Source organism: Cygnus olor, chromosome Z, assembly GCF_009769625.2.
Source record: "Cygnus olor isolate bCygOlo1 chromosome Z, bCygOlo1.pri.v2, whole genome shotgun sequence".
Classification (NCBI taxonomy): domain Eukaryota; kingdom Metazoa; phylum Chordata; class Aves; order Anseriformes; family Anatidae; genus Cygnus; species Cygnus olor.
Genome location: NC_049198.1, coordinates 79,359,064 through 79,383,327, shown reverse-complemented (window position 1 = coordinate 79,383,327; position 24,264 = coordinate 79,359,064). Strand labels below are relative to the sequence as shown.

Here is a 24,264-nt window from a genome sequence, read left to right as displayed (position 1 = left end):
TGAAAGGTAAAGTAGAAGACCTTGACTACTTGAATTGCCTTTGTGCAAGCTAAAGATGTTACAAATCTAGACAAACCTCTGATCTCATTGAAATGTCTGCAGAACAGCTCACAGAATGAGAATGTTTACAAAAATATTTTGCACAATTGGAAAAGAGAGGGAAATTACATATATTTTAGAATAAAATTGTTTTTTCATGTTCTGCTACATAAAAATACAAACTTAAAACCTATTTGGAGTTATATTCATTATGAAATACAAAAGAGAATAATTAAGACATACTGTGACATTTTCAGGGAGGAGGCAAAGTGGATTGGAAAATGAATTTACAGCTGAGAACTTTTGCTGTCAGCTAATGGGATGCTGAGAAACACCGTGGAAACATTAAAAAATCCTGCAATCCAGCTTCATCTCTGCACCTCACTTGAGCAAGAGTTTCAGAGAGTAACTTTTATTCTCCTTGGTTTGCCTATCTGTAAATTAGAATGAATAAAGTATTACTTCTGTGGGTTTTATGAAGTGTTTGATAACAACTGTGTTTCTGGTATGTTTCATTAAAAAGTAAAGTTCTGTGTAAACCTGAATGACCTTTTAATCAAAATCTTAGTAAAAAAGTAAAAGAGGCACGAGTTTCCTGTATGATATCTGGTACCACGCTGAAGCTCCTGCGATTTTTGGAGGGAAAGGAAGTACAATAGTTTTATAAGAGAGGAGAATGCAGGCGCTAATTACAGAAAGGGGTCCAATAGGTATCATTTAAAGATGCCAGGCCTTGGGGGTAACTGGTGAATTCATTCTTTCATGGCTTGTATGGTCCCCAAAGCTGTGCACAGTTAGTGAAGAAGAGCAGAGACAATTATTGCAGCCTGGACAGTTATTATGGGAGGATTATTTGCAGTCCTACTCCGCCTGGGTGGTTGGGGTGAATTCACTTCCATTCAGCTTCTCGTGATTTCTCTAGATAGCCTGAATCTCACGTTAGGGACAGGTGTTGTGGCTGAGGCTTATTAAAGAATGTTTGAAGAAGCCTTTGAATGTGAACCTAATTATTTTCTATTAATTCACAGAATTAAGTTAATGCGACAGCATTTTTTAGGTTTCTTGTATTTCACTTATGATGAGAAACAATCTTCTGCTGAAAATCGCAATGAAGTTGGTGCTTACAAAGGCACAGAAGTTCCCTATCAAGGATACAGTACGCAACTGAGGGAGCAAAATGTTTGTAATACACGGATGTGTTTTCTTAGTTTTGGCCTTTGGAACAAACACCATGAAACATGACTGCAGATCTTAACATAGACATATCTAGGTTGCTAATTATAGATAGACGTAAAACACTAGTTCTTTTCAAAACTTTTCAACAGTAAACTCAAAATGTAGTAACAGCTTATCTGTTTTGTGGTGGTGTTTTGTGTTTTTTTGTTGTTGTTGTTTGTTTAGCCTAGAACATTGGTTTGTTTAGGATAGCTGCACTAGCACCAAATTAATAAATAGCAAAGGAAAACACACTTAATGGCCTGTTTTGTATTTTCCAGCACAAAGTTCCTATATATGGTGAAATGAGATAAATACAGTTCTGCATGCAGACCAAATGCAGTGAGGAATTAGAAGGCAGTAACAGAAAGGAAATGAAGAGTTTATTGTTTTTATAGCTCTAATATCCATTAAAAGTTAGTAACACAGCAGGTGACAGTTTGGGTAAGTGTAAAGTGAATGTTTTGAAATAAATAGCAGTTGGGTGACCTGGGATGTCAGGGCTCTAGACAAGGGTGTGTGTTTGTCAATATATCCTACATGTTTTACAGACTCCTCAGGGAACAGGGGAAGATACAATTTCACCTTTTCTGTGCCAAAACATTTTAATTATATCTTCTTCCAAGTACAGCGGTTCAGTAACCAAGGAGCTGACATTGATGCATGTGTTGATAAAGCTGCAAACATTCAAAATGAGATTAACAAAGATTTTGAGGAAAGGGTGACAGCTAATTTTGCACAGTATTCTGCATCTAATTCAGGTCAGTGTAATGATAGAATATTTTATAACGGTTGTGTCATCCAGAGGGACTTTTATGATGCTTTGTGTTTTTGAGTATTTGTGTATATGAAAGTATAGTTCTTAATACATCATTCAAACAGGTTATAAGTTTTTATTGAACCTCTATTGGTTGTAGCCATAAACAGGAATAAACTTTAGCATTTAGAAGCACTTTTATATATCCATCAGAATTCATCACAGCAATAGGGTCCTTTTGTCTAATTCACCTCGAAAGTATTGACTTCAGATGTGAAATGGAACCAAACTGCTGCGCCTGGTTTGTAGCGTTGCTTAGTATTTGCAAAAAGATCAGATGGAAAGTTATATTAAATGTATTTGAATAATCAAACTGTAGTTTCTTTGTATTGTGTGAGACCTTTTGAGAACATCTCAATGTATGTCTGCTCTATTCTCCTCCTTGTTTGAAGGCAACTGACATTCTTCTTTCACTTTTCTTTTTGTTTGTGAAGTTTTCTTTTTTTTTTTTTTTTTTTTTCCACTCACTTCTCCATCTGCTTTCACTTTTGTTTGCTTGGGCCGTCTCTCATCCCAACTTGATAATGAGGAATGCGGTGTGACCCTGACCTCTATCAGCCCATGCATGACCTTCTGACTCCCCCACATAACCTTTGACCTTCTCTTTGACAGCTTGATTAATTACCCTGTGTTATGATTTATGAGTAAGTGCTATGTAAAAATAATAGACAACAGGTGGTCCTCTAAAAACTTTTTGTGGCATGTTTTCTTTTCCTGCCTAACTTGATGAGCTATTTTAAGTTGGGAACTTAGTGGGACAATGTGTGTTTGGCAGTAACACGGTATTTTTACACACTTGGACACAGCGCTGGAATTCAGCGCACAGAGCACTGAGGTGTAGCTGGGGTGAAAATATTGCAAAGTACTGGCAGGGTGCAGTTGCCAAAATGTACATTGGGTGGAAACAGAAAGCGGAGTCAACTGACATTTCAGGCGTTTCAGTCTCAGGTCACGTCTTGAGAAAATTGCTCAAATAATGGAGGGGGCATTTTTCAAGCTGAGCTGCATCTCCAACAGCTATGTTTACTTTAACGCTTCACTAGTGACTTCGGATTGGTTGTCATGACCTCATCCCACTGTTGCACCTACGATGTCGCAACAGTGACATATATGTACCCTTCCCGTGAAAAAAGATGGGAAATAAACAGAACATACATCTTTCAGAAAGATGAATGGATGCTGCTGTGTCCATTTTAACCACGGGAAGGTTTAAGAGCCGAGCACTTGGAGTTACATTTCCCTTGGGAATTAGCTCTGAGCTTGTTGCAAACAATCTACACAGAAATCTGAACTTGAAAAATCAGGTTGATAAGGCTTAAGAAAATGATCTCTTTCAGACCCCTGCTTGCAGTCCAAAAAGATAGTTACACAGGTCAAAAGATTCCTCTCCAGCCCTGACCTCTCTGGTCACATATGGTATCCCATCCTGGTGAGTTTATATGCAGAGCCGAATGCTTTCAGCTCATTATTCATTTGGCCAGGCAGAAGAGATTTCAAAAGATTTAGAATTTACCTCAAATATTTTGAATATTTTGGGGTTCTTTTTCTTTTTTTTTTCATCATACGTTGCTGGTTCAGTCATAAGACAGACAACAATTATGTACATTTGTACATTAGTATTTACTAACCTGAAAGCAGAGCTTGGACACAGTCCCCTACCTCCAGAAGTAGTTACTTGGAGGTTGATAGTAGTTGTTAAAGACGTTTTACTGCTGACTTATCATGAAGTGAATTCCAGGAAATAGCTGCTAATAGAGTATTCTAGTCTGAAAGAGAAACTGTAATTGTATCCCCTGAGCTAGTAGGTTAGAGGCTGCAACTTGTATTTATCAGTGTCTATCCTGATTATTACTTCTCATCACAGATACACTAATGGGTGATGCAGGCAAACTTTGACTTCTCTGTGGCATCTGTACTCTCTCAGATAGACGGTAGAGCACCGGGCTTAGCTTGTTTTAATAACTAAAGATTTATGGAGGTTTTTCTGTTATTGTTAGAAAGTTTAACTTTTTACTGTGAAAAAACTGCACTTTGCACAGTGGTTTATCCTTCTGTGTGCACTAGATACATAGAAAAAATGACTCCGCTGTTACTTACATTGAAAACATAACCAAGTTTTAAAACTTGCCTGAATGATGATACTCACTACATTTTAATAATGCTATAAGCTCATCATAACAGAAATTCATATTCTTAATGACATCGTGAGGTATATATTTGCAAACTCATTTAAAGATTTTAATGAATGTGGTTTTGTCTTTTCTAAACAGTCACGCCAAATGTGTATCATGCCTGTTATTAGAGTTTCCTTAAGGCCTGTTTTTAAATATTAGTGGTTTTGTGTGTTCAGGTTTGCATTGACTTGCACTTCACTCAACCCCTCTGAGTCAGTGAAGAGGCCTATCTTTTTTTATTTTCTGATTATACTGAAATTTAATGGTGCAGCTCTGCCAGTGTGAGTGCATTTTTAAGAAATTAATGGAACTTAAAAGGTGTATTGTTTACACAGATGTTATTTAAAGTTAAGTATTCATTGTCAATAGAAAATGTTTAGGGTAAGGCTGAATGAGAGAGTTTGGAATCAGGCACAGTTCTACCAGTCATCTTTATACATGTTGATATCAAATCTTTCTGGTGCCATTGTTAATGTCTTGTAATTTAGGAGGCAGAAGGCAAGGGAAAGGGAAATACATCATAAGCAAAGCAATCTGAAAGGAGATTATTTTCCTAGGAGAAATTCTTAAGAATTGGTATGATAGTTTTTCCCATAATTGAGAAAAAAAGAAAAAAAAAACCTCAGTTATTACTTAATTACTTTAATCGTACTGACAGAAAAGGCATGCTATCTTAGAAAAAAAAATGTAGAGGGAAACACGTTATGCTGCTTAAAATATAATTGATAAAAATCCTCTAATTGATTTATGAAATAGTGAATTTAAAAATGGAATCATATTTCATCTGTTGATGTCTGTGTGAAAAATTGACATTGTGTCCTTAAAATTGGACAAATGAGTCATGTAATTTTCAGTTACATAATCAATAACTTAGACAAATTCTACTTCTTTGATGATTTATGTGTCTGTTTTGTGGTCAGCGAAAAGGGACACAGAGCTTCAGATTCTTGTAACACTCGTAAACCTATAATAAATACATGAATTTTGCATTTGGCATTGTATAGAAGGCAAAAAGAATCGATAGGCAGGACGTCTCTGCTCAGGATGAACAGGTCAAGAAGACAAACAACAAAGGGAGCAGCGGCTGAGGCCACCACCACAGTGCTTCGCGCCAAGTGTGGCGAAAACTTGGTCCTCGCTCTGCTGCCAGCGGGCTCGAAATTCATAAATTTCGTCTGAGCTGTGCAGTTTAGCAGCACGTATACCTGCTGAAGTGGTATTTCTCCCCAGCAATGGGTCCGGGCCTTTGGATTTCATGAGCAGGAATTGTATCGGCCTCGCCAGCAGCGAGTGAGGGCAGCATCGTGTGCTGATATGAGCGGCGGAGGCATGGGTAGCTTTTAAACCAGGCCTTCCTTTGTTTCCCGTCTCTCTCTGCCCCTCCTCCTCCCCCTCCATTTATTTATTTGGCTATTTATTTATTTATATTTACCTAAGTTCAATTCACTCGGTGGAGAGGGCAGGGAAGAAACATGACAGGAGACCACTTACTCATGGTACCGAATCTAGTGAGGAGGCAATTTTCTCTTTGGCCTACGGTGACCTTTTTTGAGCACGTTCCTTACACCAGAGACAGTGTACTGAATGCCTCTATTTCACCCTGTTTAGCAGAGTGCAACAGTGTCCTTTAGCTTAGTTTTGGTGGGAGGAGAAGCTATGGCAGAAATTTGAGAAGGGCGTGAAAAGTTGTGCAGCACAAGGAAGAGGGGTAGGAACTTCCTTCAAATGTGATTTTGATAACTAGTCGAGTGTGTCCAACTGTAGAAAATCACCAAGTGACAATCTGTCTACCTGACAGTGACCACAATGCATTACAAGATTTTTGAATAGCTCTACAGATTAGAATAAAGGAAGTCCAAATAAAGTACCTTTTGTTGGTGTAGATTTGGTTTATTCTGGTGAAGCTAGGTATGTGGACATCTTTGATCTTCCTGCCCAGCCTAAGTGCAAAATTAAGCATTAAACGAAAAGCTGGAATAAAGCTGTTTAGTCGGATAATTAGTATAGACATTCTCAAAAAGTGAGTCTTTATTAAAATTTACTTTTAAAGGACAGCTTGATTTTCATTGGGAACCCATGGTAACTTTAAGGACTCATCTGTTAAATGCACGTGCTTCCCTTTTTCTCCCTGCATTTGCGATTATCTTTCACAAATATTACAATTCTTGTATGATTTACCATCATTTAAAAATCATAATAAAATGATTGGCTGATTTATTCAAGATTTATTTCTCATTCATAAATTCATGTATTTTTCAACCAGCTCATTTTCTGAGGCACAAAAATGCAGCTGGTATGCTCAAAAGCATCCTCCAGGTCACAAATTTTCTCTGGGTTTGTTGAATATGGGACATAATCCCAATGAAGTTTTAGAGCAGATTTAAAGATGTGCTTAAAAGTCATCCCCACAGTAAAAGAGTTGACTTGTAAGCAATACCACTGAATCAGTTTTGGTATTGATTCATTGTTACTGCCGCTATTGGCTTCTGCATGGTATGCTTGTCAGCTAGACAAAAGGTTCTACTATTTTAAACCGCGCTGAATAATTTTCACATGCTCTCTCTAATATATATATGAAATCCCTCCATCCTTTCTATTCTAAAGGTTTTTTTTGGCTGGGTTTAAAGCTTTTTATTCATCGTTATGTAGAGTTCTTAAAATAATATTTTGCTTTTAGTTCTAATACTGTTTTCTGAAAAAGTCGTATACCGTGCTTATGAATAAAACAACATATTAAATTATTTTAAAGGTAAAACAGGCAACTTTTCTGACGCTAAGGGATGTGTATATGCATAAGTGCATGCACAGACACATTCACACATCAATATCCCTTTAATGACTGAAATGAAACAAACAGAATATTCTTAAAATGCTATTCTAAAAATTATGTTGTGTGAACTTGCTGAAATAAATACATAAGTTTTTAAGAGCATTAAAGTAAATGCAAAGCATTTTCAAGTATTAAATCTCCCTTTTCATATTTCTTTCTTTTCTTTTTTTTTTTGTCTCTTCTAAACCAGGAAGGCTATGGAGTAATAGTACTGAATCCCAATGAGAACTATATTGAAGTGGAGAAGACAAAAGCCCAAGTACAGCTGTCTTCTGATAGCTCAGATGAACCTGCAGAAAAGAGGGAAAGAAAAGATAAAATCCAGAAGGAAACAAAGAAGCGACGTGACTTCTATGAGAAGTATCGAAATCCACAAAAAGAAAAAGAAACAATGCAGATGTATATTAGAGTAAGTTTCTTTTACTTTTTTTTGTCCTTCTTTACTGATGTATCAATATGTTTACTGTCCATATTAGCTAATAAATAGTGTGCTTTTTTAAAAACAAACACATTACTGCATCCAGGAGTTCATACAGAGTTCCTGTGTCTTTATTCTATTGATATTTTTTGTCACTTGCTGAATGTGAAGTTTTAGAAGAGTTACAAAACAGTCCTTTCTAATTTCAAAGGGGAACTTCAAATAAACCCCAGAGGAACTCAGTGGTGCTATCAAGAAAGGGAATGATTTAAGGAAGACTTTGTAAAAATGATTTTATAAATAGAGGTGTACACAAGAAACACTTTCTAATGCAGCTTAGGCAACACATTAGCTTCACATGTCATGCATGCATTTATTGTATTACATTGTCTTATATTGGGGAGGCAATAGTTATTGCCTGATAGTTTTTTAACATATTACCTGCTGAATTAATAATGTATTGTGGAAAATACCGGTGTTCATCTTGTGTGGTAGCAGATTTACCCTATAATGTATTGTTTTCATATGAGCAGCCATCCATTGTGTTTCAGCTGAACTTCTGAAGGCAGATAAAGGAGGAGAGTTATTAATATCTTAATAAATATTTAAGCTAGAATAGTTCGAGAATGGTGTAATGAGGAAACTCTGTCCCCTGCTCTTTTCTTACTCAGTGAACCTTTGCACTTTGTAATGCTACCAGCATGGGATCGTTATAACAGTGCTACCCGAGGATTTCTAATTCTGCAGGGGGCACAAACAATATTATTTGCACTTTGACACATTCTGCTTCATATACATACTATGCATTATACATTCGAGACTGAGTCATGCAATTTCCAAAGCCTTTATTATGAAAGTTGGCATTTTCATTCAGTGGTAAAACATGGCAGAAAAGCCACAGTGTACTTAAATCAGTAAAAACGTGTGTGCCTTTTTGGTGTGAAATAGAGAAAAATTCAGCAAAAGGGATGTTAGAATCATCTTAAATTTTAAGTTGTTCCTGTTATTTGTGGTTTAACATTAAAATGTTTGTAGGAGAAATGCAGCTGTACTGTCTGGTTAAAAGGTTTTGTAACCTGGATGTAAGAATCACTAAAACGTAAATATTACTGTGGCTTTTGAGGAATATCTCACTACTGAGTATGGGAAACAAAAGGATGCATATATATATTCAAAGCCACCAACAGAGCACTGTGTTTTGTTGTTGTTTTTTTTTTTTCTTTCTGCTTCTTTTTGTGGGATAAGCCATTCTTTCTGATGGTCAGACCCTGTTTCTTAAGAGGGGCAAGGAGGCTTGTGTCAAGGTGCATCAGGAGCCAGTGGACATTGCTGTATTGTCCAGAAATACATTTAATCAGCATGCTGGTCCAGTGTCCTCTTGTTGAGAGTAAACCTTTTTTTGATACCTTTTTAGCAGTTCCACCTTCTCATGTCTCTTTTGCTTGATGAGGCATGAAATTTGGCTTCAGGAGGTTTGACCCCCGAAACATAAAATGCATGACTCCATATCATTTTCTTTTTTTGCGTGGCTCTGTGCCTCAGATATGACTGTTGACATTCCCTTTATTCAATTTTCTTCAAACCTAGGAAAGAAGTAGTATAAGTTTTAGTGAAAGAGTCTCCTTTCCTGGGTGAAATAAATGAAATTGGGCTTTCTAATGCAATCGGTGTTTTATTCTGAAAGAATTTTTTGCTTTTCTTTTCTTTAATAAGCCCTAATACGGAGAGATTTTTTGAAACAGAATGAAAAATATCCCTGCTTCAGTGTATGGCAGGATAAATTACTGCAATTTACTTGCCTATTGGTTTCTGAAACAGAACTGGACCGCTGATAGGGTACCATTTACTCTGTTGGGTGGAACTGCTAAGTCTGTAAAAACTTAGGTGGTTGCAAGAGGAGCTGTGAATAAAATGTGCTCTGGTCTGTTTTTCTCGCCAAAGACACAGTTGATAGGCTCTCCAAGCATAGCATTGTGCAGACAAAATGGTGCAATGCCTTGCTTGTGATGTATTTCTTGCCTCCCCTGCTTGGGTTGTGTGTGCTACAGAGAGCACCCTTTGCTTGCACCCTGGGGTCGCTGCCTGCCTCACCTTAACCATGGGCTGGTGAGGGGCATGGTCTTTGGAGCAACCAGAAAGAGCAATTTAGTTAGGATTTTACTTGTTCTATGGTATACAATACCTTTGACTCACTGTGCTCTTGAAAAAAAATGAAAAAGAAAAAATCATATTGTCAATCCACAGGAATATTTAAAGATGATATATGTTCTGGTCGTAGTATCAACAAAGAATTTTGAAAACAAAGAAACATAAAACAGAGTAAGCCTCAGATTACCTTTGCCAAGCACGGCAAATGGGTACAAAGATCAAAAATTTCCTCTCAGTGGCTGTGGTAAATAAAATTGAGATACAGCGAAGGCATCAACTGCATCTAACGTTGAAGGAAGATTTGTGTGTGTCAAATGTGCTGGGGACATCATTTCAGACTGTTAGGCAATAGGAATAAATATCCTTATATTATGTTCCCATAGGGTCACTAAGATCTGTTGTGGTCTGATGAGGAAATGCCACGTGATGAAATTAGAGCTGTCTGGATCATGGTCCAATTTGTGCAGTTAGATTGTCCAAAATGTGCAAAAATGGAATTCTTCCATTGTAAATTTCTATAAGTATTTTTTTTCATAGAAAAATGCAAATGGCTGGGATATTCAAGAATATGTAAAAGCAGAGTCTTAAAATACAAAATCTCAATTTGCACTGTATTTTTATACAAAACGAATATAAATAAAAACGACTATCAAAGTATGTAGTGCATTAACCATAGTGCTTGAAAGATCAAAGCACTTACTGTTTCATGCTGTACGTTTTCTTAACTAAGAAATAATGTACTTTCTGGCATATGTTATAGCTTGTTAAAGGGACTGATTTGGTCTGGGCAGTAAACATCATGTCAAACATTATGGCAGAAAAACCTGCTTAATATGTTTTGTAATAAGACAGAATTTTTTGTTCTTGAAAACATCTGCCAAGTGAATTCACAAGTGAAGACAGAAAATGTCATCAATTCAGTAAAAATCTTACAAATTTGGTTTCTTTTTTAGCAGCACAAACCAAGGAGAAAACTTCTTGATAATCAGCATTGACTTATAATACTTTATAGAGTGATTAGACAAAAGCATTTTACTTTTATATAACATGTTAATGTATGCATATGAATTTTAATACTCTTGCTGTTCAGATTTTAACAAGCATATTGCCAGCAGATCGTTTTAAAAGCATCTGTTTTTTAATGTGTTGAATGAAGAATTGAGTCAAATAGCTAAATATGTACATACATCCTTTTAAAAAACATATTTCTATCCTTACTTATAGATACTACCATTTTTTCTTAGACCACCAGAGGCTGCTGCTGTACATATTGGCTAATGCTTCCCCCAGAAACTTAATACCCTAGCCAACCTTCATTTATTACTGAACTAAACTGAGAATTTGTTGATCTCTAACCTTTTTCTATGGAAACAGATCATACAGGCTTAAATGTGACATTATTCCCTCCATCCTCCAAACCATCTCCCACTCCCCACAGATTTTCACATTGACAGTGTCTTCTCTATGTTAAAAGACACTTAGAAATGTAAATCAGTATTTATCCCCTTCTAAATAGCATTCACCACTTAAACAAGTATACTGAATGAATTCTGAAATGTTATTAAAGAAAAAAGTATAAATCACGTAATTTTATAATAATAGTAATTTGCAATAATGTTGTTGCCACAATAGTCAAAGGATATCAAAGAGGCAACGAAGGAAGAAGTGGGAAGAAGCAATATCTTTCATCAGACCAACTGATGGGGTCAGGTTTTCTAGGCAAAAGGGATAAGCCTTTTCGAGGCCTGTGTGCTAGGAATTCTGACTGTTTTTTTCCCACTTAGATTAGCTGCTTTAATGAAGATAATTCTTACTGCAAATTTTATTTTCACTATAGCACAGTCCATAACAGCGCTATTTATACTACCAGCGTATGAATGAAATTAAATTAATTTTGGATGCAACTTTTCATAAATAATTTCCCCCCCGCTTCCCCGTGTGAGACGAAATAGAAAAAGAGCACATGCAATTAATTAATTGGTTTTGCTGAAAACGCACGTATCGGGGTAATCTCCACCCGTGTTCGGGTGACAAGCAGGGCTGCTGGCACACGGCTGGTGCCCGGTGGGCAGGAGATGCCGGCGGGCACCGGGTCAGAGCTGTGCGCCCCTGCCGCGTGTCGGCCCTGGCACTGTGCAGGGTTGTCCTTGGGGCTCAGGGGTCTCCCTCTGTGCAGTGGATGGAGCCCGCTCCCAGTGAGCCCCGGCCCGTGGATGTCTCTGGGCAGATGCAGGCCCCCTGCGCCCACCCTGTGACTTGGCAAGGCGCACACCTGCTCTCGTCCAAAGCCCATGCAACTGCTGAGCCCAGGCTAATAAGCCCTTTATTCCACCAGAAGAGACAAGTTGACAAGCGCGAGGCAGACGGTTCCCAACGGGTTAGGGAAACACTCAAGCGCAGGAAAAGTCAGTGGCAGCACTGGGAATCGGGATGTCAGCCTCCGGAGTCTCCTCCACTACTGCAACGCTTTTTTTCTTTTTCTTTGCCTCTTAAAACATTCGGCATTACTTTCTCCACACAGCTGAAGTAACACATGGTTTTAGTTTGCCCGTATTTACCTTTTAAAGCCCATTGCTTCCTTCTGTTTCTGTGAAATCTCTTTTACTTCTAAGCAACAGCAAAGTTATCCTGGTGATGGAAAGCTTATGAGAGCTGCTTGGAAATTACTGTGGCTTTATTGTTCCTTGCCCCGCATACCTCTAGATGTTCAGAGTTAAAAGCGAAGAGACTGCCATCCAAGTGCTGGGAAATCAATGCCTGCTGACCTTTTGGGTGTCATGGGGCACTTGTGGCACCTGCAGAGCTCTGGCAGATGTGCTGCAGGACCTACTGGAGACCTGCTTCACCCGGGTCCAGCAGCTGGAGGCCAAGTGGAGAACTCAAAACCATCTGAAATGGCACCGAGCAACTACACTTAGGTGTAGAATGACGCCCCTGCGTCATTCCTAAAGGGTCAGGTTAGCATGAAACTTCAGTAATAATTTCTGTATAAGAGGAGAAAAATATATATAGTATTTCATTCTATAGATACTACAATAAACAGACATTTCCTGAAATGATACAGAATTTGAACTTTAAATAGTTTATAAGTAGGCTATTTAGCTTGTGTGATTAAATTAGGTATTGTTAAAAATCCCTGGATTGTAAAGGCTTCTAGTAGTAAGTTTTGCATCTCTTAGTTTAGAAAAGTTATATTTGTCTTTTTTTTTTTCTTGAGCAAGCGAGAAATCAGAAAAGCAGATAATCACTGGAGGAAGATTTTGCATCTCTTCAAGAGCGCCACTGGCTCTTCGTTCTGCCATACCCTCTCTTTGTTCTGCATCTCACAAGTATGGTTTAATCAAAGAAAAGGAATAAATCGGGGCCGTCTAGCTTTCTCGTCTTTCAAACATTCATTACATGATGCCGACAAAATGCGTATTGTTAGATCAGGCTCCTAAAATGTGAGGCAAGCTGTATGAGTTTCCAAAAGAAAGAATCAGCTTGCATCTCTCCTCCCACAACGAGCTGTGCAGCGCTCCTGTTGTTCTAAAAAAGACCGTCATGTACGGGTCAGACAAGTCGTCCTTCCTTTCAGTCAGGATTCAGGCTTAGTAAACCTGGCCAGTTAGTGAGCTAATCGTAAAGAAAACTAGCTCAGCAGAAAGCAGAGCTACTTGTTGGAGGCAAAGGTGAATAAAATTATTCAAACTTCTTATTCTCAGATACTGCCTGGCTTTGATTGTAGAGCAATTGCAGTTAAGGAGTGAAAAGACCTTGCAGGTCATCTAGTCCATCCTCCTGCCAGTACAGATTGTTCTCTGCGAGTATCCTTTATTATTTATCCAACAGAATCAAAGATTAAATCCTTTAACTGATACCCAAAACAAGGATAATACCCTCTGACATGCGGTACGCATTGCATGTTTCGATACTAGATTTGAGTGTTTGGGAAAACTGGTAGAAAAATTTTAGCGGGAGGTCAAGTGGTAACATACACATTTTCCCAAAATTTCAGGATTCTTTATCTGTTTTTTTTTTCCCTTGGGGACTGGTGAGCCATAAAAGCCTGCATATAGTGAGAAATCACAAAAATAATTTCTGTGAGATAAATAGATACAGGTGTTGAAAATAACCATTTTCTACAGGACCTCCCTCACCCCACTCCTCTGGTTAGGACATACAAGGAAAACCGTGGAGTCCTAGGAAGTGAATGTTAGCAAGCAGGGAACTGGGGCACAGGGTACTGCATGTTTGAGGATGTTGTTTCTGCCTCATTTGTTACAGAAATCAAAGTGAAAATCCAGGAAAAAAACGTGGAAAAAAAAAATGCAGTTTTTGGAATTTACATAAGTCCAGTAGTTCCTCTGCAGTCTGCTTGGCTGCCTCAGAAGTGACTGCTGCCAAAGGGGCTGGAATTAGTGGTGGAAACAAACAGTGGTGTGGAGGAACGTGGAAAAAGCTGCCCAGAAAAAGCGTTGGTTCCTAACCTGTAATAGCCACATAGGTGGCTGCCAATTAGAGAACAATGAATTACCATCATCTGCTTCTCAATCATTATACTTCAAAATCCTTATGAGTGAAGGATTTTACTAAATAAAGTCCTTACTTTTTGTGAATCTACTTCTTGTGGGATGTTAACTTTGTTAACTTTGTTTTCAAAGTGTCCAGACAGATGTATTTCCTAAGGTAGTCAGCTTTACGGTATTTACAACCCTAAACCTATCTAAATTTTGAAAAATCTTCCATTCCTCTCTCAGATGAATCCTTGTTTTATCCTTTTCTTCCTGGCTAGAAGGGGATGCTGAATTGATCAAAATTGATTTTTGTCTTTTGTGGTTGGTGGTGTCAGTAGCAGGTTTTCTGTCCTGAATTGGCTGCATGCTGCTCAGCCACACTGCTCTGTACTTTGGAATTTAACCGTGGGTTCTCATTCTCTTTTTCTGTATTTTTTAATTAGTCACTGCAAGACTAAATTTGCCAATACACAAAGAGTTACATGTTCTTTGTAATCAAATATTTTTTGAATTTTAGTTAGTTTTCCCAATAGATGGCACTGGTTGGAGTAAAACTACTGAATAAAGTAAGCCAGACTGAGTTGCATGTAGAGTCGGTGAGAGCTAGGTATGTTTAGGAGACCGTAGTTCTTCTGGACTTTTAAGTAACTTTAAAACACTTCTGGAGCTTCTAGTTTGGTATTTCTAGCAAAGTGTGGAGTGAGAAGAACATCACACCTATACTAAACAGGTTCTTCAGGGGGAGGAGGACATCCCTTCATTAGTAATTTTTGACAACCATAAGTATGCTTCTTGTGTTAGAGGTAAACTGTGAGTAATTATCATTCTGACATGGGGGTCGCACATGGATGTAGAAGGAACTCCGGTTGCTGTTCTGTTGATACATCATAAAGCAGCACTGATCCTGAGTTCACTATCGGCGTGCTGAAACCATTTGCCATGTGTCCAGCCAAGTGTCAATTTTATAATTCTTGAACAAAATATGGCTCCTGATTGCTTCTGCACCTCCGAAAAAAAAATAATCACCTAAATTTTAGTCAGTCATTATACCCCTAGTGCAGAATGGATTACATGGGACATTTCCCCCTAACACACGCACAAGCCTGTGTCCCTGTGTATGCACACAAATACTACCTAAATAAACGTGCACCACACCTGGACATGTGCTTGCGCATTCAGCATCCTGCAGACTCTGAAGGACACAGTCTCTGTGATAATGTTGGCAAGCATAGGATATCTGTCTGGAAAGTTTCCTGTTGTCAAAAGCAAAGTTTTAATCAGTACATCCAGTCACAGTACAGGAAGAAATTTAAAAAGTAGTTAATTCAGAGGATGTTCTTGATACTGCATAAGCATCTGCAACATGTTTGTTCTTTGGAAACTAGTGTTTCCTTCCAGAATAGTTTTTCATTCCCATCTTCTATCTTTTACACCTGCTGTGTAACTGAATAATCTGATTTCATGGATCTTGCAAGTTCAGACCATCCTAGAAAAGTGGGCAATTGACATTAACACTTAATTGTGTCACAGCTACTCTGTTCTTAACCTGGTAAAACATAAGCCATAATTGCATGTAGACATGGAGAAGACAGATATTTATTTCTTTTAGGCTCTGTTTTCCTGAGGAATTCTGTTGAAATTAGTGAGCTTAGCAATGAAGAAATTTAGCATAGCTTAGACATACTACATACGTAGTTTTGAAAGATTTGTAGGTTCTGCAGTTAAGTTTGTGCACTTACTCCTTGGTAAGTCATCGCCCTTATGCATTCCACCTTGCAGTACACCTCTCTTAGTCTTTGGGTACTACACTTTTTTCCTGCAAGGTTTTTTCTGCTGTTTGAAAAATGAACAAACACATTTGATGACAGGATCATGTTATTCATCATGTGTCCTTTGCACTGGCTGCCAAAAAAGGGTAGGCTTATGTTTAATGGCTGTTGCTTATTTTTAAATCTCTTAGCAGTGAAGACCTTGGCAATGTATGAAATCCTCCTGGTTGAGATGTCAAGTTTTCATACGTTGCTTGCTGTTTAAAGGCCTGACTGCTTTCTATTAAGTGGACAAATGAGTTATTGCCCTCACAGATCTCAGAATAACAGAATCTGATTTGGTTGTGGGGTCCGCTTGTCCTAAACATCTTTCTGTTGCTGCTGGATGTTTCTTTACTACGTTCCTTTACCATTTCTTTCCCTTTCTGTTTTGAAATACCGTGGCAGGCTGGCAGAGTTTGGCTGGTACTCTGATGGAGTTTTATCCTGACACCCATCACGCACTGGTGTGGAAATACACATACTGTTATTATTGTGTTACAGTTCTGGTGAATAACCAAAGCATGGCCTCCTGACAACATTCTGAGATAATGTCTATTCCTACCTGAAGATAAAGTGACCAGGCAAAACTCAGGTCTGCTAGGATAAGGAAAGAGAGAGTGCAGTTGAAAAAAGGTGACAGCTGCCTCAGTTCTGACAAGGAGTTGTAAGAGCATGGAAAAGTCAGGGGGTTGAAGCTTTGATATGGAAATGTTGCAAACAAGTGCATGGCCTCAGTGATAATCATCGGCATCAAGTGCCTTCAAAGCCACTGTCCCATATGCATGAAGTTCAGCGTTTGGAGAGCTTCTGCAGCATGCGTTTTTACACTTTGGTGACACTGGCACCAGGGATCTCACTGTTTTTTATGTTGATTGGAAGCGTCAGGCACGGTGCTTGTGAGCAGCCCTGGCTGGTGCTGCTTTGAGCAGGGCACTGGACAACAGGTCGTGTGGGGTCCTTTCCAGCTGACACGGTTCAATGGTTCTGAGTTACCAAGTCCCATGTCAGCCCTCAGGGCAGCGTTTAAACTGTGCATAGTCTCTGTGGAAATTGTGAAGAGAGGTGAATTTACCTCTCAGAAACATGTGGCGCTGTTGACACTGTAGTTGGTCATCCATTTACAAAGAGTAGGCCAAGGTGACTGAGACCGGGAAGCCTACTGAGCTATTAACGTGGTTAATTCCATGTGATCTTTCACAAGTACTTCTGCTTAAATGCGCCCTGAGCAATACAAGCCCCTCCAGACAGGCAGCAGTGTTTTCTGGCATTTTTCATCCAGGCGTGTTGAGCAGAACATTCAAGGATTCTTCACAGATCAAGAAACTCCACAAGCCAGATCATCTCCTCAAATTTGCTGAAAGACTGTAGAGCAATAGAGGAGAATGGCTTTTTTCACAGATGTTTACCAGATGTTAATAGCATGCTCAATTGTGAATAATGGGAGGGACTGAAGCACTGTCCATGTCCTTCCTCCTCCCTCTCCTTTGCTATATCTTTGGCAAAAAGGGTTTTGTCTGCATTCTTAAATTGAATTTGCAAACTTTTATTTTAAACTACAAAGCAGTTTTTGTGTGTGGGGAACAGAAAAAAAATACTCTGTGGCATTCAAATTGATTATTTGCCAAGTGTGTGTTTAGAAGGGGATAGACATGGCAGAATTAAAAATGCTGCAACTTTATTAAAGTATTAATGAACAGCCATTTAATTAAGCCTGTGCACAACCACTTCTTAGAACTCAGAAGATTTGGTCTACACTTTGGTTAATTTCAAACTGAGACCTGAATCTGTATCTCAGCTCTAGGCCAATGCATTAATTGCAAGTTGCCTTGAAACCTATGGGCAGGCCCCCAGTTTCTCTTCATCTTCAAACCTATGTCCATGTTCATAAGGTATTACTGATTTAGGTGTTACTAATTAGGACACTGGCATCCAGACAGTTGTCTGTGGGCACTATTATTCGGAAGAAGTTTGCATACGCAGACATCTGCGTTACCACCTCTAAAACTATTCCATGCTGCTTAGTGGAGAGGCAATTTTGGATATTCTGGCATTGTACCGGGGTATTGGGCATTGTAAATATGATTGCAATTTGGGGGATTTCCAAGACATCTGGTACCTGGCAACTACCAATTCTTACTGCTTAATGTCAGTTTTATAACCAAACCACATTTAAGATTTAAAATATTTCAGTGTAGAAACATTTTTACCAACAGAGCTAAACTACCAAAGTATCAAAATGCATTAAACAGTGATTATGAAACACTGCTCAACTACTGTTAACCGTGGGAGCTCTCAGAGCTCTTCCAAAATCTCAGTTAGACAGAAGATCTGGTTAATTAGCTGCTACAAGACATCCAGGGCCAGAGACAGCCTACCCGGAGAGCTCCCGGGTTTGCAGCTTTTCTGCTGCCACTGTTAAGGATGGCTTCTGCAGCCACCCAGAACCGGTCCTCTGCACAGCTTCCTCCTGTCCAGTCCAGGGCGGCGTGAATCCGCCTTCCCTTTTCCTGTTCATCTGCACTTCATTCCCTCCAGCCAGACATTTGGACGTTACGTGGTGGTGTGGGGATTACGTTAATTCCTTGCAGCCTTTCCCTTAAGGTCTTGATTAACTTTTCTGTTATCTACCTTAATTAGTACATTGTTGGTTTCACCTCAGCTTTACCATCCCTTTAAAGCAAGGGGGTGATCCTTTATAAATTATGTCATGAGAACTATTAATTGAGTGAACACTTTTCAAGATTTGGTGCTGAGTTTAGGCTTCTAAGGTCAATCTCTACGCTTCACATATTGTTACACATTGTGTGTAAACACAGCAGACCTGAGTTTTTTATTAGAAGTAGAGGAACCCTCCATGACCCTTGCGCAGAAACCCTGTGCCATCTTCTTGATGGCTCCACCTGCCCTACCTGAGAATTCATATGGTAGAAACACCTTGTTTGTGTAGTTTAAGCCTGAGTGATTCAATGTTATATAAGGTGACCAAACACAGGATTTAAATATATAGCACTCTGAAGTATGGATACAGGCTACATCTTGCTTTTTCCAATGACTTTTTTTTTCCCTTCCCAAATACTAAGAGGTAACAAACCTCACAGAATAGTGACACAGAAGAGATATTAAGCAGAAGGAGATAGATGCTCAGTCAATAATGTTTGTATCTCTCTCTGATAAATTTGACTGTTTGCATCATCATTGGCTAGAGTGAACTGATGTTTTTCAGAGAAGCTCTAAAAAATTGGGTGGCATGGTAAAGCCCAAAAGACAGCTAACATGGGATTTCATGTTTGATAAATAAATACAAGTTCTTTTTGTTAAGATTATTGTCAGGATGTTTCATCATGATGTAGTGTTTTATAGCAAACTCACAGATACATTGACGAGAAATATTGGAAGACTAATCTATAAAACTGACAATAGGTACGCATCATGGTTTTGTTAAAGAAGTTTAACAAAAAGAACTTAAGGGTAGAATTATTTTTATTTAAAGCTCAATAAGGTCCAAGCCTCCAAAATTAAGCCTCTCAACTGTTTGAGTGAGTACAGGTTACAGATGTTGAGTCCTCTTAATCCTGATTTTAAAATGCATCAAACAAATGGTGCTTGCTAATATGGGATTAAAATGGCATCAGGGACCATTTTAAACAGTAACAAAAGCTACATCATTGTGGGTTTTTAGAGTTTATTTTTCTCATCCCACACACCAGTATAAATCATAAATTACATATTCTGTAGAATATAATATGTTATTCTCAAGATCTTCAGTTATCTCTAGAATTTCTGTTCGATTATTGCTCAGTATGTGGTCTCAGTAAGCCCCCCAATGTTTGGCCTGTGCTGCCTCAGTTAGAAGATTGCTCCCAATTTTCCAGTTAGGTCAACCAAAAAAATTAAGATATGATAGAGGGTCGGTGAAAGAAATTCATATCAAAACAACTGCTCACCATGTCATTATGACAACCTGCTGTAACAAATGTGCTTCTGTTTTAAATTATGACAATTAATTGCTAAAAGTAATTTAATCTGACAGTGGCAAGATGTTGAAAGACTCGTGAAGATGTCATAAAAGCGACCTTTCTGCCCATGTGCAACCAAAAGCCATTTTTAACAAGGAGCCTCAAAAACAGTACAACTTCTTTTGTACTTTGTTAATTAGTTATTGATTTGAAACAATGCTCTGCCAAATATTGTCAGATTAGCTAGACGCCAGCAAGGTCACAGTGTGACAGTCTAGTCCTGATAATCTTATAGTATATAAGAATTCTTTTTTCTCTGAACCTTTTGTTCTGATATCCTGAGAATTACATTTCCTGGCTTTAGCATTTGTGCTAATTTAAAATACAGCCAAGCTGTCTGTTATGTAGTTGGATGTTTTGAGTTGTTAAAAGATGACACTACATTAGAAGAAAAATTGTTAGTGATCTAATGCCTAACGATCTTTGCCATCCATGACGCACTGTTGCTGCAGTGTCTTCACTAATCCAAGCAAAAAAGTATGTACTTTAATAAAATGGTCAGCACGAGGGAGTCACACAGTTCAAGTCAGAGGTAAAAAGCAAGTCCTGAGGTTGCTTGGCAATGCATCAGGATTAAAGGTCATTTCCTAGTGTACCTTGTTAGCAAACAAAAATAATAGAGGCGGGCTGAGCAGTAAAATTGAGAAGTAGAATTAAGGCTTGAATAACATTCAACTGTTCTTCCCTCAGAGTTCTGGGTCAGATGACTATTGAAATAAAAACCAATAGAAAACATGAATCTGAATTTGGGATTGTGTTTGTCATTCATGTGGATAATTATTTTATATGCTAATGGCAGTTACGTCAAATACAATTAATTATAGAAGGCTAACACTGCATATTAAGGCACTTCAGCAAATCTTTACAACTGTACAATAAGTAAACAGTGTATCAGTTTACTTAAAGCACTGAGCACTTTCTTCCTTTTATTAGAAGAAATCAAATAACTTTGAGGCTGTTAAGTCTTTCTTTCACTTAAATAACCACTTTTGAGTGTTTGTAATAGAGACAAGAGTGTCAAAAAGGAAAGTACAGAACGAAGCTGTTCTATTTAGTTTAACTCATAGAACAGATACAAACTGTAGCAGAGACTTTATAGCCTTGCTTTGTTCTGAAACCAAAATTGTTAATGAAAATACTAAGTTGTTGTTTTACTTAAATGTGTTGAAGTTTGTTAGATTCATTGTTTCCGGTGGTAGGGAAATCTGCATTTTTCTTGGCCAAAACTCTATTTTTCTTGCAATAGCATGGTTCAAAAATGTCTGTTTCTCATTACAACATATAAACAGATTGAAAGAACTGGAAAGTAAAATACTCTTTAAGTACTTTAGGAAATAGAAAAATAACACTTCTGCATGACTTCCCCTCAGAGTTTTTGAATGTTTAAGACGCATTCATTTCAAACAAAATAGTTGTTAATGTTAAGAAAAATCCATGTAATCATTTAAACAACTAGCACAATCTCTCTTTGTGTCTTACAAAGATAATTCTTTTTGTAAAAGTATTGTATTAATTTTTATGTGCTTGTCCCCACAATTTATCCATTAATTGCCAGAAACATAGCTGGTAGGGAAGACAGCTGCAAATATACAACCTGATGGTCTGTTTTAGAAATGTTCTTTTGTTCACATAATTCAGTCACACAAAAGGCCATCTTTAGTAATGGTTTTATTATGTGAGACAGAAATATGTTGTGGGCAAAATCTCAGTCCATGAGATTAAGTAGTTTGGGGGAAAAAAAAGGAAAAATACAAAAGTCTGTCAGAGAGCTAAAAGGGAAATTAGTTATTTTTTCTTAAGTAAAACTTCCTTTGATTCATTTCCCTCCTTCCTCCTATTCTCTTCTCCTGCACCTCTTTCCTCTCTGTGAGTCAGCAATGTTCTTTTCCTCAGACTAAAAAAGAAAAATTTAATGTTTGTGTTTGCATTCTTGTCTTAATGATAAAATAATTGGCTTAGGTGACTCCTACCATGTCTGTCAATTTGGAAACAGTATAAAGCAAAAAGTTACTGCAGATATTTAGGGACAAGATTTGTTTTGAAGGAAGGCTTTTAACTGTTCGCTCTCCAGCTCAATAAGGAGCAACTGATGTTTAAAAAAAAAAAAAATTATTCATGGGTTTGTGCAGACCATTATGATGGTCCCAAGCAGATTTTTACAAAAACAAAAAACAATCCCCCAAACTTTCCTGGAGATGGCAACTGAGCCTCTAAGAAACTGATTCTGTCTGATTTTTCTTCTCTTCTGTTTCCTTTCCTGCACTTTACCAGAAGACAGTTGGGTGGTGTTGACAGTACATGCCAGACTCCAGCAGAAGTAATAACAAGGAAATCCAAATTGGAACAACAGGCTGACAAAGTTGTCTTACCATGGCTGACAAGCAGATACTTTAACCAGGGAGATGTTGCTGTAATAACATTTGAGACTTAATTAATTTAGCCTGAGATCTGGCTATTACTTTATAAACAGCAAGCCGCTTCAAGTTATAAAGTCAGGGAGGTGTTTGGCGGAAGAATTTTCCATCCCCTGGATGTCATAACAAAAAGCCAAGGAGCTAGGGAGGGCATTCAAAAAATAAAATGGAGCACAACAAATTTACAGCAGAAGATATTCAGAGTACAAAAAGAGTGAGCCCATGTTATGTGGAGCTGTTGCAGATTTAGCAAGGCGGCATAAGATTTGCTGCTTCATTTGCTGGCTGATGGAGCTACAGGAAAGCACTGGGCCTGCTGCTTTGGGGTGCAGGCGGATGGCCGGCTGGATTCAGAGGGGCTCGCTCGCTGGCCCCGCGGCTATCGCAGTGGCCTCAGCACTCCACCACACTCACAGCATGTTGTGAGCAACTTCAAAACTTCAGGTTTGGTCACCAATAAAGATCCAGTATTGACAGGAGACATGATGCTGGCCTGCTCCTGCGTGGCCTGTCTTGTGCACCGTGTCACCAGCAAAGCGCAGCCCCTGCTCAAGTTCTCTTCGTAGCAGCCTTTCTCTCTGTTTATTTCTTCACAGATCTTCAGCCAAACTTGCCATGTTTAATATTCTGTTTAAATGCAAATGTACGACATTTCACCTGCAATGAGAGTCTTAAAAATGCATATTCTTTTTACATTTGTGAGGTCCTGACATGGCAATGCACTGAGGGCCTCCTGCAAAGATCTGCATTTGCCAGAATGGAAATATATTACTGGGTCAGTGGTGCTGTAATGGAGCTAAGACCACTGATACCTTTTGATTTCACTCCATGATTTCCAGCCGTTGTTTGCCTACTGAAATGTTATAAATGAAGGCTGGATTCAGGTCCTGTGGCCAAGAGGGTGGAAAAAGGGATCTGGCTTCCTCGGTTAGTTTGTTCCTCAGAGGTGGTGTGATGAACTTTGCATACAGCAAGAGAGCACAGATTTGGTTTTGTTTTGTTTTTTTAAGTTAAGAAGTAGCTCTCGGTTATTGATCAGGAACTGTATTAGCTGAGAATATAGCTGTGTAAAACTTCCTCTGGCTTGGAGCTACTTTGTTCTTTCTGTTGTGTGCAATAAAGCTGGATATAAAGAGGAAAAGTAACTCCCACATACTGCCCAGGGGAAGGTTAGGATCCATGTTCCCTCCATTCTCACATATATATAGCATAGCTCTGAATTTTATTTCCTGACCACCATCACCAGGGAAAGCCCAGCTTATGTCTGAAGTGGGAAAAGTGGGACACAGTCTGAAGTCGTCTTGGATTGTAATTGCAGTGGGATCTGGGGAGAACACAGGCCCAGGGGAGGAGCCAAAACACAAAACTCAAAAAAATAAGTTAAATGCTGATGTTGGCAACGGCTGGAGCTAAAATCCAGTTTGTTCTCAGCCATCCTGTTGCTGATTGACAGGATTATGTGTGCACTGCAGGAGCACAGGGCATTGCGTGTGTGCTCTGAGGTACGCCAGCCCGGGATGCACACATGCAGACTTCACTACTTGAAGTAAAACACGGCTACTCACTGAAACATTTTGGGGGTGTTACCTTTAGAGTAGATTGAATCTTGGCATCTTGATAGGAAACAAAAAACATTTTTGGAATATAATCTGTGATTCATCCAGTTTCTGCCAGTGAACTCTCCAGCTCCTGGAAACCTAAGGAGTCATCTGTTTTCCCCTCTACTGCTATACATCATTTTGCTTTGAAAGGAGATTTTTCAGGAGTTGTCTATGTATAGCTATTTGCTAAAAATAATCTTGTTTTCCGTTTCTCTCATAACCAGTGGATTTCCCATTTACCTGATGCCTTTCCCAGACACCTCTTTCTGAGCGGAAGACCTGGCC

General features: G+C 38.6%; 1 protein-coding gene across 10 annotated transcripts in view; it reads left to right on the top strand.

The window, feature by feature from the left end:
- The window catches only part of FAM172A (family with sequence similarity 172 member A), a 234,008-nt gene that overhangs the window by 119,724 nt on the left and 90,020 nt on the right, over window positions 1-24,264 (top strand). For all 10 annotated transcript variants that reach the window (XM_040540846.1, XM_040540844.1, XM_040540847.1 and 7 more), the window contains one exon: window positions 7,266-7,484. In XM_040540846.1, coding sequence (XP_040396780.1) covers window positions 7,266-7,484 — 219 coding nt within the window. The remainder of the gene's footprint in view (window positions 1-7,265; window positions 7,485-24,264) is intronic.